At 46.9% G+C, this 18,903-nt stretch overlaps 1 protein-coding gene across 2 annotated transcripts; it reads right to left on the bottom strand.

Moving 5' to 3' along the window:
• Positions 1 to 397: 397 nt before the first annotated feature.
• On the bottom strand, positions 398 to 5,703 carry ATP4B (ATPase H+/K+ transporting subunit beta). Of its 2 annotated transcripts, none has more exons than XM_009488350.2 (7): positions 5,592 to 5,703; positions 4,126 to 4,254; positions 3,757 to 3,870; positions 2,787 to 2,986; positions 1,404 to 1,460; positions 761 to 853; positions 398 to 559 (listed from the first exon to the last, which is right to left on the bottom strand). In XM_009488350.2, the coding sequence occupies exons 1-7, from the start codon at positions 5,701 to 5,703 to the stop codon at positions 398 to 400; spliced, it is 867 nt and encodes a 288-aa protein (XP_009486625.1). The 2 variants fall into 2 exon arrangements, with proteins under 2 accessions (XP_009486625.1, XP_009486626.1); XM_009488351.1 differs by having other exon boundaries at positions 1,407 to 1,460.
• Positions 5,704 to 18,903: the final 13,200 nt, after the last annotated feature.

Here is an 18,903-nt window from a genome sequence, read left to right as displayed (position 1 = left end):
CAGTATCCAAGATTTAGTATCATACATAATTTATTTATTATGGTTTGAAAAGTGACAGGAAATGATGTTTTGACCCTATAGTTATTTTCTTTGAAGGCACAGCTGCTCAGTTTAGAGGAAACTTGTTCTGTACAACTATTTGCATGAAGGCAGCAGCACACTGTAGCCATGGAATATTAAGCTATGTACATCGAGATAATCCTCATCTCCTTCACACACTGAGAGTGGTATCTTGATTTTTAGCTATATGGGTCATCTTTCAGTAGAAAATGTCTCTTTGCACTACAATTTGTGTGAATTTATATGGAAATCATAGTGAGAAAATAAATACGGATGAATGTGGTAACAGGTAAGTTTACTCTTCACATGGGTTTTTCAGAAGTGTCTCTGTTGCTGCTCAGTCTTCTATTTTCAATTTAAATTCCACTTTTCCTTCATACGGATCGTGAACATTATCAAAGGTAATTCCAGCTCCAATGATTTTGCACACTATTTTAACTTCTACATTCCTCGTAATGTTGAGAAATTTCACAGCTACCAAAGGATTGCTGTAGCTGGGCTAGGAGGGGAAACAAACAAACAAAAGTACTTTAATTGCACACTACCAATTTTTAAATTTTACACTACCGATTTAAAGTCTTAAAATTAGCCTTCTCTCCAGTTCTCGTAAGATTGCAGAGGTGCTCCATACATCATCTTTTACATTCATCTTATGCAAAGGTAAAGAAGAAAAGTGATAATGAAATCCGTGCGCACCCACCTGTGCCTTTTTTCCATAGTAGGGGAAGTAGTGGAGGTTGAAGGTACCATTCACGGGGTAGTAGTCTACCTCCAGCGGGCGAGACTCGTCACCCTGTTGGTAAAGAAAGCAGTTCTGTTGGCTGGGCAATCGTAAGCCAGCCCCGGGCAAGTGATTTACTGCTGCTAAAAGCTGCGCAGCGTGTATTAAAATTCGAGTTCAGCAGTCTGTTTAGCGCCAGTCTTCTTTTTATTTTTCAAATAAAAGCGGAAATCTCCCGCTGTTACTATTGCCGAGAAAAACAGGCAAGTGTTCTTTCCTAGCAGTTGTGAATTGGGGACCTGCTGAAATGTGCCGAGAGCCTGCAGGAGCTGCTCTGAGGCGTGAACTTCACTAGTGGGAGCTGAAAGCAGGCAGCAAATGTTCTTTGCAGCACGGAAAAACAATTTGTCAGGCGATTTAAAATAAAACAAACATTTTGTTGTTGTTCTGAGGATGCCTGCTGGTGCAAGAAATTGCACAGAACTGAGAATATTCCCAGTATTTTGTCAGAATGATCTCATTTCCAGAGCTGTAGGGTAGTCTTTCTGGTCACCACTGCACTTCGCTTGCTATCAGAGCTGCAGCGCTTGAAATTTTTGAGACTCAGACCTCATACACTTACCACGTATGTGCAGTCCACTCTTGGTGCAGTGCCATTGCCAGGGAAAAATTTGATAATCTGAAACAGAAAACACGTATTCGGTCATCTCGGAAGTCATTTTGAGGTAAAACCAAGCGAACAATTAACTGAGCTTGGGATGCTGCTTAATGTGTTTCTGCGTAAGGCAAACGGATCGCCTCATCTTGTGTACCTGGGTGAAAAAACCATGTTGTGGCTGCGTATTTAGGAAGCAGGACTCCGTGCTGCCCGCGATGGGCGCTGCGGGCGCGCTCTTTCCTGGCTGCACCTCCCAGCAAGTCCAGCTCATTTGCCTGCCTGTACTGCTTGCCCTGGGCTGGGGATCTCTTAAAGCGGCTAGTTGCATGGAAATAAAGGAAAAGCTGAATCCCTGTGCTTTCATCATATGCCTTATTAGAAAACCTTGGCTTTGGCAGAAACTCTTGCTCCTGTTTGGTCCTAGGAAAGTGGCAGCATTGCACCCTGTGGCAGCGATGGCGAAAGGCTGTAAAGCCCCCAGGCGCTACCCACATGCCTTTCCCCTGCCACGGCTGGGTGCAGCCTTGCTGAAGGAGGCAAAGGCTTTTGGGGGAAAAGCCTGGGTTTCACCTGCCAAAATCAAGGGGACAGCTCTCCTCTCACAGCTGGACCTTGCACAGATTCTTGAAAATATTCATTGCCTGAGTCTAGGGTGCAATCCCAACCGAAAATTAAGTGATTTTGTCTATGAGGAGCTGGTGGAGAACACAAACTCTTCACTTTGTACTGAAATTGAACTAGAAGGCTCAGAATCTTATCTGAAACCAAAAATAAAATGCTTGTGCTTTTGTCTATGTCCTGAAAAAATGAAAGGAGGCAAGGAAGATTCCCTTTTTCCTCTCCAAAAAAACATTTGTGTTTTTTACTGAAAAACGTATCCACCAGGTTTGAATTTTGTTTTTACAGGTTCTGCTAAAGATTTTTCTTTGCAGCCTGGAGAAATAAGGTGTGCAAGTTTCACCTCTCTCAAATCACGCCAGTTACTGTCACATCTTCACGCCTTAGCTGAAGGCGCAGGATCGTGGTATTGCAGAATGAAACTGTTTTACGCACTGGTTTGTTGGATGAGAGCACTATGGGGATACTAACAAGACTAAACAAACCCCAAAGCTTTAGAGAGTTGGTTTACAGATCGCTTTTCCCTATGTTACTTTCCTAGGGGTGGTGACTGAGTCTCGCTATTTCCCCGTTAACTCCGGAGGTCTCTCGGGAAAAGCACATAAATTTGTTTTCCCGGTACAGAGCGTGTGGCAGCAGACAACGTAGCAGGTCTCCAGCGGAGACTTGAGCTGTCAGGGTTTTCTTTGGAGATTTCATTCCTGCTCAGCACCTTGAGCTTGTACTTACCCTGTTCATTTTTATAATAAAACAGGGTTTTCCTTCTGGAAATCCAAAAGTAGGATCTGTGATGCCAGAGCAGTTTAGAAGCATATCTGAGGTAAATTTGCAGGATAGTTTTGTTTTATTCGGGCCATCAAAGGTGTTCTGAATGAAGTATGTGTCACCGGTGCAGTTGATGTTCCAATGCTGAGCAGCTGGTGTATATGCTAGATGTGTGAAGGAAGAAAGAAAAATTCCCTTCTGAAGTTTTTCACATACAAATTATACATCCCAATATCAGGCTGGAGGTTATTTCACGGGAAACTGTGCTTCAAGTGAAGTTGGGATTAGATGGGATGAGGAAAGTTTAAATTGTTTGGGTTTTGGGTTTTTTTAGAATACCCAAAAAAGAGATCAAATTGAGTTAAGGCTGGCAATTTGTGTTGATAGCTCCACGTAAAGTCCATTTCAACTGTTAATTTTTCTTAATATGTGTATGAGAAACAGCAACATGATATTAAGGCTCACAAGGAATATGAACGTATTAAGATATGAACAGGCGAACGGAGCACCTAACCTACTTTGACTGCTCTCTGATGACACTATGCAACGGCTTCACAAGACTTATTATGGCACTTTGATATTTGTAGTCACGGACAGTGTTAGATTAATTTAGATGAGACTAGTTTTGAAGGCCTTTTTTTACCCTCTTCCTCTAAACTTTCTATTAGCCCATTTGATTAAGGCTATTCAGGATTAAAAAAAGTAAAAGCTATGAAACAGCAAGTAAAAGCTCTGCTCTAGTAGACATTTACATATGTTTGATTTATAGATTCATGAGGTGATTTGCTCGTCCCTTTCAGAAGATGCATTTTCCACTCAAAGTCTGATCTCAGGACAAACAGAAAATGGAAACACTGACTTAAGGTCCTCAGACCCAACAAGGGAGATACGACAGCACGTTCCTTCGATATTATGCAGGAAACCTCATTTTTACCTGCCAGAAAAGTCCGAAGAGTTGTCACTAAACCTTCCCAGGTTTTGTTGTCGGATACGTTGTAATAAATTTGTAGTCCTCTATCCCCATAAACGTCGGGTCGTAACGTTACACCTTTGTGGGGGAAGAAAAGGGAAGGCAAAGCAGAGGAGAGGTGCCAGGCACAGATTTGTTTATTCAAATTGACAGTAGTGATTATGCCGCATCAAGGCTCGTTATTATAAGTGTACGAGATCCCCAGGCTTTGTCCCCCCTCATGCTCGGGCTCTGCCGATGCCCCTCAGCCCAGCCCAGCCCCACGCAGCCGCTGTGGGAGCCTGGGGGGTTTCACTCCCAGCCGGGCAGCAGCCGGCCGGCCCGTGGCAGTACCTGGGGATTTCAGCTGGTCTTGGTAATCCGGCTCGTACGGATTCACCGTCCTCATTAAAGAATAGATGGAGAGTGCAAACAGCCCCGACATCACCACGTAGAAAGCCACATAGTACAGGCTGATCCACACTGTGGAAAAAAAGGAGGGCAAAATCTCATTTTTCGAGCAAGGTGGTGCAGTGGTTCCTCCACAGCCGGGACCGTCCTGGCAGCAGTGGCTGTCTCCTTTCTGCCCTTGGCCCCGGGGAGTTTTTCTCTGCAAAGGGACTGGTGGTTTGGATCTTTTTCTCTACACTCAGAAGAATATTCTTCCAGAAAAATTTGGCTGTAAATTTGTTCGGTTTTACAAGGATTTTTTAAGTAGTTGGCGCTTAGCCCAGATTATTTAAAGCTTAAAAGATTGTGTGGCTTCTTGAAGTCACTTCACCTATTAAGACCATTTATCTGCTTGTTAACATGGACTAGGCAACACAGCCGAGGTATTTCTTCGACAAAACCAAGATGCTCCCTGTGTTATTTGGATGACAGATGTCAGTATTTCAGGTGTGTTGATTTTAGACCTGCATCACCTCACGGCTTTCTACATCTGAAATCACCTTCAGCGAAATCTGTCATCTCGCTGTTTTATTCTGGTGTGAGATGTAGAACGACGCTGTGTCGCTGTCTGTGTGTGCATAACCTGTCTTACAGGCGGCTGGTGCCCTACAAGCAGCCAGTGAGTATTTTGGGGGGAGCCGTCAGAAACCGCTCCCTGTAATCATCGGCACCTCATAGCACCTTCTTCTCTCCAAAGCAGAAAGGCTCACATTTCGGTTTGATTTTCTGTAAAATCATGGATTTAAGAATGGCTAATAAGCTACACTCACGGGCTTCAGGGCAGAAAAAAAAATTCAGGGCAGAAAAAAAAATAATTTGGAGCAGGGATCTTCCTTACAATGGTCAGGGCTGCCCTTCCCAGAAGGTAGATCAGAAAACACATCGCCCACATAGTCTGCGTTAGCACGCGGTGATAAGAGAGAAGGTCTACTGAGCAGACAATAATTTAGAAAGGAATTTTGGAAAAGCAAAATTTTCCAGAGAATTGATCAAAACCCACCGAGGAAGCAAAATTCTCTGTGTACCAGAACTCCCTATAGCTGGCAATGTCAGAATCATACTGTAACCATCCCCCTTAGCTACTAATAAGTTACTTGTTAGTGTGTTAAGTTTTGTCCTTTTGAAATATTTGGTCCAAAACCAGTTTAAAGTCTTCTTATATTTTCAGGAACTACTTGGATCAAGGTTTTCATCTAATTGGCCTACAGGGCCTCCCTAAAAGTGGCTCAGAAGCATGTATGAGAACTGATGTCTTTAACAATTACCACACATCTACCACCACATTATGTCCCATTCATTAGGATGACCCCCCACCCAAGATTTTTAAGTATATCAGAAGGAAGAGAAGAGTCTTGTGTGTGAAAACCTACCCCAGTTAATTAAGGTCCTTCCCATAAAGAGCTTTGTTTCTGGATTCCAGACAAAACGACGGAAATTTTCCATCCGCTCGCTGCAGGTCTTTTTTTCATTTAAAGTTGCCATTTTGTCACAAAATTTCCCTAAAACACGTCTTCCTCAGAAACTAAGAAATTCAGCCGGTGCCCAAACAGTCGCCCAAGAAAAACACTTTGGTTTTTATACCTTCTTCTTTGCTGAAGGTCAACGAGATTACTTCCTATACCAATGAAAGCCCCTGCTCACCATTATCAACCTGCAGCAGATACAATTCTTTATAAAGGGTGTTGATAATGCTCAGTGTTGAGGCTGGCAAGGAAAAATCAGTTCCTATCAAATGCCCTTCTCCATTCTCTTGGCCAACCCAGCAGATCAGCGGAGTTACGCATTTTGCCAAGTGCCCGTAGGGCTTGCGATAGACGCTGTGCGATAGCTATTATCAGAGCAGATAAAGCGAAGGAGAACTTACTTCTCTCTAGGTTTTCTTTTCTTTTTTTTCCCAATTAACCTGCAAATAGTGGCTATAATTTCCCCACTACAACCTGTAGCCATCTGTTGGGATATAGGGGATCTCAGCGTGACTGAGTGGGGAACAAGCACCATTTCCCAGAGTGTTTGCCATGTTGCACAGCTGGGGAAACTAAGATCAATGTTTTTCTGTTTTCTGTGCCAAATGTTTTTAGGTGATCTCTGACGATGCTAACTCAGCTTTGGAGGGTGTCCCCACCTTGATTGCTGACTGTGCCTGCCTCCCTCTTGGCACACCACCAGAAAAGCCAGAAGAAAGATGGAGGAGAGAAAAGGAAAAAATAACAATATAATAATATAATGATAAATAATATAATTTATAATATAATAATGTAATAGCATAATAAAAGTTTTGCCATACAGGTATATGGCAAGGCAAAGAGGAGAACATACGGGTGACATTTAACTACCTTTTATATCTGCTTTACAGCCAAAGGCTCGGGTGTGTTCAGAGGCAGACGCCCAGCCCTGAGCTCGCTCTGTGCACAGAGGAGCAGGACTGAAAAGTGCCCCCAGCAGCTCCTCGCAGACAGAGAAGCAAAGGGCGCACGGCAAATGGCAGAGCCGACGGGCTCTCTAAACGCCCCCGCTGCAAGGGGAGCTTGGGTTTTAGAAAGCCCTTCCAGGCACGCTGCTGTGCTTGCTGCTTGTGGATGTTGTTCGCTAATGCTCTTTCTTACTCTCTTACTGAACCCCAGTGATGTCAAACCCCCAAATTGCCCTGTGAATTCAGCAGGACCGGGGTTTCATCACCTTTAACTAGGTATATTGGTGTGCCCTGCTGCCTTTCACTCACTTCACAGGATGCACGGTGGGGGCAAAGTCTTTAAAATGGGCACATATGAGAAGGTTGACTGACAGACGTTGGATCGTTTGGACGTTGAGACAGCTGTAACTGAGCCTGTCAGCGGAGTAACATGGCAGGGTTATTCTGTCAGCTAAATAATGCTGAGTTTCTGAACACAGAGAAAGATTTATTGTGCTTTTCTGCTTCAGATCAAGCAGCATGATAGTTTAGTGTAACAGCCACCAATTTGGGGTGATTTAACTTGTTTTCACACGATGAAATAGGAGTCAGGCCAAGTAAAAGAAAAATAAGATTCACAGACATTTGGCCACTTTGTATTTCCCATAGAAAGGAGAGGAGGATGAACAGAAAGGTACTTTCAATCTTTACACCATGAGCTGACCAATATTTAGGGCAAATATACTTGGGTTTTTTTAAAGTTAAAATAAGACAAGGAGATTGGGCAGTGGTCTGAAAATGATGAAAACGAAACAGCTATCCAGAGGTTAAAAGGCTTGTGGAGGCTCCCGCGTGGCAGTTTCAGCAACGGGAACAGAGGCGTGAAGAGGTTGGGGGAAAAGCAGGGAGGGAAATAGCAGGTCCTCAGCAGGATTTAACTTTTTTCCATATTGAGCAGGAGCCCATCTGGTGAGTCAGATGGAGGGGAGTAACTGGACTCAGATGAGGACTTAGAAGATTTATGAAGGAAGAGAAGGAAATATAAATCTCGACCCCGCTCGCAGAAAGGTGGTAATTTAACAGTGCACGACTTCAGTATGCAGTTAAATCTAAACAACAAACGGATGAATTATTCGTAACAAAATTAAATCCCAAATTACGTTCAAAATGTTGCTACTTCTGTTTCCAGACGCTGAAGATGAGGTAGAAATCAGCAGGGCTTCCTCCGCAAGTAAAGGCGAGGGGGCACCGCTCAGGTCGGCACAGCTGAGGCTGAGCACGAGCGTCTGCACAGGAGGTGAAATGGAGCCTCTCAAAACGTAGGAGTTTGCGCTCTGACGAGACGGAGGCCAAGGATTTCATGTGCTCCTCTCTCTTGTATTATATCCCGTCTGTTCCCATCTATCGTTGGCTGGGGAACCTAAAACTCCGCCGAGTCCAGCACCACTCGCCAGGTGTGGCTGCGTAGCGTGAAGGGGACCGTAAAACCAGGAGGGCAGAGCCACGTGCGGGAGGGCGAGTTCAGCGGGACCGCGTGGGCATGGGAGACCATCGCCGTCGGCTGCTTTCATCCCAGCGGGGTCAAAGAAATTTGTCAGGATTTGGATGTTACAGAACAGGCAGGAAGACGATGGTCGAAGGAAAGGAAAGCCAGATTTCAAATGGACGGGGAGGGGCTGGCTGCTTTTAATGGTGCTTGTAAACCTGTACATAATCTGCTAACCTAGATTCAACAGTGGCGGCTATATTAGGCAAGAGTAAGGAAGCTAAATTATCGAAGTGGATGATTTAAATTAAATTTCCTTATTTCTAAACCGGGGTTAGTAAAGTTCAGTGAAAACTGAAAATGAAAACACACCAAGTTAACAGCAGTATCTACAATAAAGGGTAAGAATAAAGCAGAACAATATTACGGATGGAGATCTGCTCTGACTAGAAGCTCCAAAAATACAAATTAGATAAATGCATTAACCACATTAATATAAAAGCGTAAATAGAATTAGTATAATTTTATTATATCCTTATTGTATAATAAGCTATGTACAGAATTTCAACTGATGCAGAAATTAAGTACATAAATATATTAGAACCAACAAAATACAGGAATGCATTTACATAAAAAACAGAAGTAAGAAAAACAAAGTCATACAAGAGTGGGCAGCTATATTAAGATGGTTTCTCTCTCAGATTTCTACTCTGGTCCCGGAAATTGTTAATGAAAATGTCGGACATTTCTCAGTGAAAGATGCCGATATTTGGAGAGTGATACGTCAGTAGATCTGAGCTGAGAAACTTGCGTTCTATTGAAGAAATCACCAGGAGTTTTGCACCAGCATCGAACTTAAAGACCAGCCTTGCTTGTGGAAGTGGGGCCCTGTGCGCCTCCCGCCAACTGCTTGTGGCAGTCGCCTGGTGCTTGTGAACAGGCGCTTCCTATTTCACACTAGATGGGTAACTGCAGAAAATTTTCGTTAAACACTGCATTTCACTTGCATGGTTTCCAAATATAATTGAAGAAATGGGATTGGTTAGTAAAGAAGTAACCGCTCATTCAGTACGCAACTCCTCTTGGAAGCTATTTGCAAGCACAGTGAAAGACAAGAAGGTGGTTGGGATTTACCAAGGGCGCACCGTGCCCGCCAGCCTGCTTGTTTTCTCTTGTGAGACAAGCGGGCTGGTGGGCAAAGGCGGTGGCTTTCCAATTTGACAAAACCCCTCAACAATTTAACCATAATTTAATAGATTTATGGCATTGGGTTTACATATGTTATAAAGCAAAGCTATTAAAACAAGGTAATTCACTTTGCTCACTTTTGCACACAAAGTAATAGTTTAATAAAATGAAAACCAAACAACATTCTTTTAAAACCAAAACCATCCTCCCAAAGTCTGAAGTCCTAAATCCTAAGCAGAGAGGAGACCTAGCAGTTGAAAGAGTGGTACATGGTATAAACCTTGACATACTTTTACATTCACCTCAACCAGAATAGGAAAAGTGAAAGCATTTTATATATATAAAGCAAATTTATATATATAAATGGACTAACTACCGAAAACAGTAAGGGCAGCAGCTGGGCGGCCGGGACCACAGCGCAGTGCTCAGCGGGTGGACGTTCAGCTGCAACCGGTTTGGAGCCGTGTCCCTCAGGGGCCAGCACTGGCGCTGGGGCTGTCGAACGTCCTCGTTAACCACGGACGCCACGGCGTGGTGGTCGACGTGCTGGAGGGCAGGGCTGCCGCTCAGAGAGACGTCAGCCGGCTGCGGAGGGGCCCCCCAGACCCTCCCGAGCTCAGCAAGGGCAAAGGCAGAGTTCTGCAGCTGGGACAGGGCAGCCCCACGGCACAGGACAGGCGGGGACGGACTGGCTGCGGGACACTGCTGCAGGAGAGGGCTTACACGGGCCCCGCTGAACGACGAGTTGTACATCGGTTGGTACTGCACCCTTGAGTAAGGAAAGCCAACCCCATACCAGGCAGCAGGAAGAAGAGTGCAGCTGGGAGGCTGGGAAAAGGGGTTATTCCCCTTCATCCAGCGCTCACCAGGCCACATCTGGGAGCCCTGTGTCGGGGGCTTGCTCAGCGGCAGGGGAAGGCTGCAGGGAGATCCTACGGCTGTCTTCAGTGGCCTAAAGGGAGGTTATAGGATCAAGCTCTTCTCTGAGGAGCACAGCAAAAGGACAAGAGGCAACAAACACAGGTAGCAGCGAAGGAAACGCCGGCGAGCTAGAAGGAAAAAACTCGTCTCCTTGAGGGTGGTCACACGCAGGAACAGGAGCCCCGAGAGGTGGTGCAGTCTCCATCCTCAGAAACACTAAAAACCCAGCGGTGTGCAACTCTGCAACCTGCTGTACCCTTGGGGCTGGCCCTGCCTTGGGAGGGGGTCGGACTAGGTGACCACCAAAGGTTGCTTCCCACACAGACCATCCTGTACATCTACGATCCTAATCTATTTTTAATTAGCAGGATGCGAACCAGAAAAGGACACCTAACACTGACAATCTGTGATAGTGTTGTTATAAGGCAACACTTTGTATTTCTCTGTTTGTCACTTCCAGGTCTGTTGCTGGAATTCATGAAATCAAGTGTACACTGCGCCGTCTTCAGTGTCATGGGAATGACCTGATGTTGGAGGTCCCACAGCCCCAGCCGGAAAGGACAGAGAACCCCTGCAACAGCCCCGAGCAGCTCCGCTCCTCCCTCCCTGGGAGCTCTTGTGTCGCACTAACTCGGCGTAGCAGCAGCCGTCAAACCCTTGGTGGCTGCTCTGCATCACGCCCATTGAACCGCAGCAATCACATACGCACCACTACCAAAACCCACGCAGGCATCGTTCTCCTTTCCTCCCCCTGCAGACCTGCCGACCATGGAGAAGGAACTGTTTTCCACCTGTGGTTTGCGGCCCCTGAGGTCTCAGTATGAAAGTCTTCCAACCACTCTGGGAGAGGTAATTCAGAAAAACAGGCCCTGTGCCCATGAACATATGTTCTCTGCACAGGGATGAACTCTGATGAAAAATGCTTAGAAAAAGCTAAACCTCGCAGGTTTAGAAGGCAGCACGAGGGGTACAGCATATGTTTCTGTAGTCCTATAAGCACCATACTTGTCAATCAGTTAAGTGTTGACTTTGCTATTTCTTTATTTTCTTCTCCAGTTCTAGCTGAGAATACAAAAATACAATATTTTATTCCAGGCTACTTCATCCAAATAAGAATTTTTTGGTTTTTGGTTTGATGTCTGTTCAGGACAAATTGCTTGCTTTTGGTTCAGCATAGATTAACTGGTACCTGCTTGCTCTGAGAGACCCCCTCAGGCGTAGTAATTCCCCCCATTTCTGAGTACCTCTGCTCGGCCCCTGGGATCAGGGCTGTGCCGGGGCTCCCGCGGCACAGCAGTGGGGTTGCACACAGGGATGGGGGTTTCCTCCGCAGACACCGCATTGCCCAGGGAGCCTGTCCCATTACCCTGGCCAGGGCACAAGAGGTGCTCAAGCTTAAAACCCCAGGTGATGTGACAGCAGAGGCTAACCCAGCCTGACACTGGACTGACCTGAAATGGAATGTTTTAAAATTTTGGGAGTTTTTTTCATTCTTTGGATATTTTGACATTTCAACCTCTCCTTCTGCCAGGTCTGGTTAAAGGCTGCAAACGGCCTCCCAGTCTCCGTGTTGCTGCTGCCATGGGAGCCGCGCTCCCCCTTCTGCCCTCCCTCTCCATCCTCTCCATTTTCTTGCCCCACTCATAGCTCCTCCTGTCTCGGCAGGAGGGTTTGGTACTTCTGGGAGGTGAGCCCATCAGGGTGACTGTGCATGTGTCCCCTTGCTTGTGTATGTGCAGGCATGTGACAGAGTCATTTACAACCACAGCTCTTCTGTACCCACTGTGATGCACTAAATGAGGAGACTCTGGTGCAGATTTTGCATGAATTTAAATGTGTTTTGCAGCATTCTTCTGAAAAGTAGCGCTGCCTTTGTAAAGCTTCTCTTACTGAAGCAGTAAGAGAGTAAGTGTTGCGGGTGAGGGCAGGACTCAAAACTATTTTCAGGCAGGGTGTGCCCCAGTGGAAGGAAACCATACCTTCCTTCTGTGGCAGCTTGACTTCGAAATTGTAAAGTCTAAATTTTCCAGGTTTATGTTTATTAAATAGCTTGCCTTAAAAAACCCCAACAAACAACAGTGTATGTAATTCACACAATAAAGATAGAATCAGACAACGGGACTCCAGGAGTGCAACCACTGCTAAAGAAAAGCGGCAACAAGCCCCATCACCCACGTGGCTTGGCCCCATCCCTGCGCACGCAATGGGTCCCCTCTGTTTCATATCACAAAAAGCCCCCTGATGGGCTGCCTGCTGCACAGCCCTCCCCTCTTCCAAGACCTAGACCTGGAAAAGCATGCAAAAATACTGATTATGTCTTTGGTGGGGCCAAAGAGGCACCACGAGGGGCCTGGAGGTGACCCAGGGCAGTGTGCTGCATGCCATGGATGTGGGCAGCCTGCTTCCGAGGCAGGCACAGCCACGTTGCCTTCATGGGCTCATCCCCCTGCCCTCTTCTGCTTCGCAGCAGCAGAGACCATGAGAAGAGAAGGGCCATCGAGAGCTGCACCTTCTTACATGCATGAGGACCGAGTGCAGAAATTTCCTATGGGGAACCTGGGGATTTTCCACCTCCCTGCAAACAAACTGACTCAGAACTTGGTGTTTCCCTTGAAAGGCTGTAGGAAAAGTTTGGGATGAAAGGAGCAAAGACAGATTTTTTTTTTCTTTGAGGGTTTTTATTAACAATGAGTGAAATCTGGCTGCACAGAGCTGATGAAAGGCCTTGATACCTTTATTTACCTACTGAATTGCACAGGAGGCCAGGGGAACCTCCCTCTTCTCATCTCCTACCACTTCAGGTGGACAAAATACTGGAGATGGAAAGCTGTGAGCAGAGGGCACTGACGTCTGCATGTGGGGATGCAGCAAACGTGGAGGGCAAGTGGGGGTGAGAAACCTGCTGGAAGAGCAGGAGGGGAAGGTGTTGGTGCATGGAGCTGAAATCAGAGCTCCCGTGACATGCCGGCTGCGTGGGGCGGCTGAGCCACGGGCACGAGCCATGTGCAGCTATAAAAAATATGGGATTGTCATGGAAAGTTTGTGCGTGTGAGTGAAAACGAGCATTGCCTGTCTGAAGAGGTTTATCAAGGTAGGGTGGAGCGATGGCTGCTCTATGGGGTCTGCTGAAGGGCTCCTGGCCACTGCAGTAATTTGTCAGGACACTTGTTAACTCACCGGAGGACATCTCATGTCCCCACAGGAGGGTCCCTGCTCTAAGCACCCTCTTGCTGTAGTCCATCAGGATTCAATCAGCGCCCGTTTTCCTTATCCAACCGTGCAGGGCTGCCTGTCAGCGTCCAGCGCTGCCCCGATGCCCTGGCCTTGCGGCTGTTGCAGCCAGCCCTGGTCCCTTTGCTGTGCCAACCTCTTGGCCCGGAGTCTTTCGTCATGTTTAATGTACCCAGAGCTGCTCAAATGGGGAACTGCTGTTTGCTTTCCGCGGCTGGTATTTAATGCCTGCATTGCTGACCTTGGGCTGGCCACTGAAGGGAAGGACGGCCAAGGGGGAAGGTCAGGCAGGAATGTGGGGGTGGCACAAGGCTGGAGGTGAGACCGTGGCCCGCCTTCCCCTCCCAGGGTGGGCAGCAGCCCTGGCACCAGTTTTGAGGGGAGCCCAGCACACGCTTTCCCACCCAGCGCAGGCATGGTGGTGGGCAGGGGTAGGCAGGCTCCGTGCGTTTTCCCTTTCTTGCTGATGTAGGCGTGAACAAAGCAAAGCCTGGCCTCAGGGAGGCCCAGACTCTCCAAAAAAGTAATGGAGGATGTGTTTGGGAGAGCCACGCTGCTGTAATGACAGGTAGCTGAATTTGTGTGCACAAAGAGGGCGGTGAAGCCCCTTCCTCTCCCGTTGGTTTGCATAATTAGCAAGCTTGAGTAATAAGCCTGAAAGCCTCTTCTGGAGCACCATGTTTTAAAGATTAGATCCAGGTTGAGATGTTGTCCTGGTTTCGGCTGGGATAGAGTTAATTTTCTTCCTAATAGCAGGCATAGTGCTGTGTTTTGGATTTAGCAGGAGAAGAATGTTGATAACACACCGATGGTTTAGTTGTTGCTGAGTACTGCTTATGCTAGTCAAGGACTTTTCAGCTTCCCATGCTCTGCCAGGTGCACAAGAAACTGGGAGGGGGCACAGCCAGAATAGTTGATCCAAACTGACCAAAGGGCTATTCCATACCATATGACATCATGCTCAGTATATAAACTGGGGGGGGGGGGGGTGGCCAGGGAGCAGCGATCGCTGCTTGGGAACTGTCTGGGTATCGGTCGGCGGGTGGTGAGCAATTGCATTGTGCATCACTTGCTTTGTATATTGTTATTATTATCATTATTATACTGTTACTATTATCATTACTATTTTACTTTATTTCAATTATTAAACTGTTCTTATCTCAACCCAGGAGTGTTTCTCACTCTTACTCCTCCGATTCTCTCCCCCATCCCATCGGGGTAGGGGGAGTGAACGAGCGGCTGCGTGGTGCTGAGTTGCTGGCTGGGGCTAAACCACGACAGATGTTATCCCTTGGAGATGTTGCCCTGAGCAGACATGGATGCTGGCACGCCTTGGGCAGCGGCAGCTAGGCCTGCTTTACGCAGAGCTCCTCACACGCCGTACCTGCTTGAGCTGCTGTAGGTTTGCCCGGCACCGGGTGGGAGCTCGGTGTCAATGTTAATATAACATTAACTTCCTTCGCTCGTGATAACGGCACCGATTCCTCCCTCCTGTGGAGGCCGTGCAGGCGGTGGTGGGGGAAGTACCAGGAGGGACAGGTTACTGCCGGCTGCCTCACCGCAGCACCGCCGGCACCACGCCGGGGGGCCGGCCTGCAGGTTTTGGGCGGCTCCATGGTGCTGCCTCTCCAAGCACTGTGATTTCAGCCTGGCTCCCCAAAAGAGGTGCACATCACGTGCCGTCTTGGTGCATCCCTGGTGCGTGGCACGGACAGTGCCGGCCAGGAGGAAAATCCACCCTGGTGTAGCAGGATGTGAGGGGAGGATCCCGTGGGCTCCCTCCATGGTGCGCCCGGGGGTCGCCAATGGGGTCGTATGTTTGGGCTGACATTTGAAGTGCATCTCCGGTGGGAGAAATGAGGTTTATGCCTTTCTCTTTGACCCATGGGCTGCCTTCTCTATTAAAAGGTCGGCAGGTGATCAGACATGCCAGGCTTGCTCTGCTTTTCCCATGGGGACAGTAAAGAAAATTTTCTGAAAATTTCTGAAATCTAAAATTTAGAATGTAAGAGAATGCAGCAGAAATCATTGCCAGTGCCTCAGAGGGTGCAGCATGGTGAAGGGATGCTTTTCATGTCCAGGGTTGTATTTTGTTTAGGCATTTGGGGTTTGGGGGTTTTTTTTTGGTTTTTAGCTGGATTGTGTGTTTCACTAGCAATCCCTCTCATTTGCTTCTCTCCTGTGTTTCTCAGGTTGACGAGAGAAAACGTGTTAGCATTTTTCAGACTTGGGGAACACAGTTATTCTGCGTTTGAGAATAAAGACATCAGATCTGCAGCCTGAGCAATTCAAGGGAAGAAAACAGTGAAAACATCTTGGACTTGAACTGAGCTGATGTTCCCACTGTTTCCAGCCTCGGGGCAAGTAATAAGAGGAAGCAGGGGGTTTGGCAAAAGCACAATGCTGGGCTTATAATAGCACAGAATGATCAGGGCTGTGGAAAAGGCAAAGCAGCCTCTCTTCAGGGCTGACCTACCACTCACCCCAGTTCTCCAGAAGGAGCTTGGCTGGTCTCTGCTTTTCTGTCCTGCTCCTGTTTGTCCAAGGGCTGCTGACCCCACCATGAGCCCAGCCAGCTCCCTTCACACCCCCTCCATCTCCTGAGAAACTAAAGGAAATTATTGCTATGAAAACCTGCTAAATTGAACACAAAAATAAACTTGGGAAAACCCAATGATGTTCCTTTCAGACGTGGTTGAGTGCCAAAGTCTGCTGTTGTGGGGGCAACATACTACTGCTTGTGGTCTCTTTTGGATGATGGCGAGTAACAGGGTCCTTGGGAACATTAAAGATCCCATGAAACACCTCCAGCAGTTCTGGCTTCATCAACTTTCACTGAAAGGATTTCTCCATCTGCACAGACTATCACAGGCCATAGAGTTTCATGTGGCATTGCAAGGAAATAAGCCACGCGCCCAGCCAAATGCCCATCTGCAAAGTCGCACCCTGGCTCTCGTTACACTCAATATCTTGTTCATGGACAAAAAGTATGCTCATCAAGTAAAGCCAAGAATTTATTGTTAGTGTAATTGAAATCTCATCATTATTACTCCAAATCTAGCTGTTGCAGGAAAGAATAATGATGCAATTAAAACTGTGCACACACTTTTTAGCCTCTGCCCCTTTTCCTGTTGTTATGTTCCCCCTTCCCCTGCTCCTTGGGCTCCTGAGGTTAGTGGTGTCTTGCTGGTGGATCTGGTGGGGGCTATGGAGAGTCATGAGCATCTGAAGTCCTGCACCAGGAGCAAAGTGATGTCTGTGTTGACGGCTTCTTGGGCCTCACCAAGTAACCACGCAGGGTCATTTTTATGTTTGCAAACATGCTTTTGCACCTTGTTCTTTCTTCACTGGTCTGCAGCTTCACATTGCATCCGAATTTGCTACGCATGATGTGTACTGTCTATGTTGTTGCCAGTTATTCTGCCTGTCAGGCCTGGTTTCTCGGCTCCCGTCCTGAGCCTTGAAGTCTCTTCTGCCCAGCTCCAGGCCACGTGTCCTCACCTGCCCCTCCATGAGCTGTTGACAGCCGAGGGGGTCTCTATGTATGAAACTATGGCTTTATAATATGAAGATAAAAAACAAGTAAAGCAAACATGCCAAGGACACCTGGCCCACTAGAAAAGCAGCTGCTACAACTAAACCAAGTAACCCAGAGCTGCCGGCAGGTCGAGAGAAGCCCAGACTCAGCACACCCGATGGACCTCGCTCCTGAGACTCATTGCTAAGCCTGTGGCTGGCCGATGGTGACAGCAGCCCTGTACCAGGGGCACCCCGTCACACCTGGGCAGGCCAGGCACCCTTTGGGGACTGCAACGCATGGTTGGGGGGGCAGTGTGGGTGGTGGGGACCCCTTAGCTGGAAGGAATTCCCATCATATTTGAGTTACAGTGGGCTCACCCTTCAAATCTGTCCAGGTGCACCAGGCTGGGTTTCTCCCCAGCTCTGGCCTCACCATGGCTGTAGTGGCACCACCACCTTGTGAGGTATTGCTTCCCCTCACCTTTCTCTCCTTTCTTTATGCCTCCCTGCTTCAAAGACTGGTGAGATATTGCTTAGCCATGCTATTAATAATTTAATAACTCTTCAATCTTCCTTCCTAAGCCAGTTCTCCTACACTCTGTTACTGCCATTGTCCTTTGAACTTCTCCCAGCTTGTCAGTGTCTTGGGGGTAATAAGGTGCCCAAAAATGAATGGTGTTCAAGATGTGGCCTCACCAACCACAAACCCACTAAAATCAATGGCAACATGCCCATTCGCTTAAATTTACTTTGGGATCTGGCCCAAAGAGAAGAATACCACTTTTCAGCTTGGTAACATGATGCCTCAGCATGAGCCACTCAGAATGACTTAGGGCTTTGTTTTTTTCCACAGCCCTATCAAATTGCAAATTTGTGTGTACTTACTATTCAGCAAATTCTCCAAACCGCTCTGGGTGCTGCTTCTTCTCACAGTCCTTCCATCGAATTTTAGCCATTCACATACTTGTCCTCTGGCTTAGTATCTTGGTACTTTGCCACACTGAAATAATGTTGTTTTCTGCCCAAGTTCCTAATCCCACCAGACCTCGCTGTGCTCTTGCTCCATTTTTGTTGCTGAAGTCCCCTGCGGGCAGGCTGACCATCTCTCTTGCATCAGTAGCAGACGCATGCTGATTTTTCATTTTTTAACTGAGATGAAAAAGTAACAATGCAGAATCTGGGTCTTAATTTTAATGTACCTTGCTTAGTCCTTGTCCAAACATGTCCCAAGAGCCTCATTTTAAAGGACACCCAGCTCAATTCCTGCACCTGGTTTTCAGAAATGAACTCTGCACCCAGCAGAGCAAAGGCAAGCCGCTTCACCATGTACTTACATGGTAAGGACAAGAGATTGGGAAAACTGCATGTAACAGCACTCAAGCAACACCTGCCATCACGCTGATGCATCATTCCCTTGTTCTGGTGCAGCAGGTGTCTGTATTACAGATGATATCCTTCCAGTTCATGACTGCACTCTTCATCCAGCCTCTGCTAGATAATTAATGACACTATTCGATAAATCCATCACTAACTCAGGTAGTGCATTACCAGTGATGTAATGGTAAGGAGGCAATGAAGTACCAGTTCCTCACTAAACCCATAGTGTATTTTTAGGGAGAAAGATTCCTTCATTCAAGAATACCCTCCCCATTTACAGGAAAGCATGGATAAGCACAGATGACTGTTGAAACTCCTCTTTGGGAACAGGTTTTCAAATGCTTGTGAACTCACCTAATGGTTATTTCACCTAGATCCCAGTATCAAAGTTTGCTGGAGAAATGCTAAATGAAACAATTTAAAACCTTACCTAAACCAAGACATGCCAAGTTTACCACCTGCCCTCCTAGGCAAAGCAAGAAATGAGACTGGTCTGGCATTTTCAGCATGACTTAAATCACCCTATGAACTTGTAGGTATTTGTAAACTGATTGTGTAATCCTTTCTCTAG

The sequence above is a fragment of the Pelecanus crispus genome, chromosome 1, assembly GCF_030463565.1.
Source record: "Pelecanus crispus isolate bPelCri1 chromosome 1, bPelCri1.pri, whole genome shotgun sequence".
In the NCBI taxonomy this organism is placed as follows: Eukaryota; Metazoa; Chordata; class Aves; order Pelecaniformes; family Pelecanidae; genus Pelecanus; species Pelecanus crispus.
Note: the sequence above shows the minus strand (reverse complement) of the source record. Positions and strands in the feature narration are given on the sequence as shown.

Bases quoted from the DNA above. Each gene is read 5' to 3' on its own strand.
- ATP4B (XM_009488350.2), bottom strand. From the start codon at position 5,703: ATGGCAACTTTAAATGAAAAAAAGACCTGCAGCGAGCGGATGGAAAAT. The intron at 4,255-5,591 runs GTAGGTTTTCAC...TTTTTTCCACAG, and splicing joins AAGGACCTTAATTAACTGGG to TGTGGATCAGCCTGTACTAT. The intron at 560-760 runs GTGGGTGCGCAC...TTCCCCTCCTAG, and splicing joins ACTATGGAAAAAAGGCACAG to CCCAGCTACAGCAATCCTTT.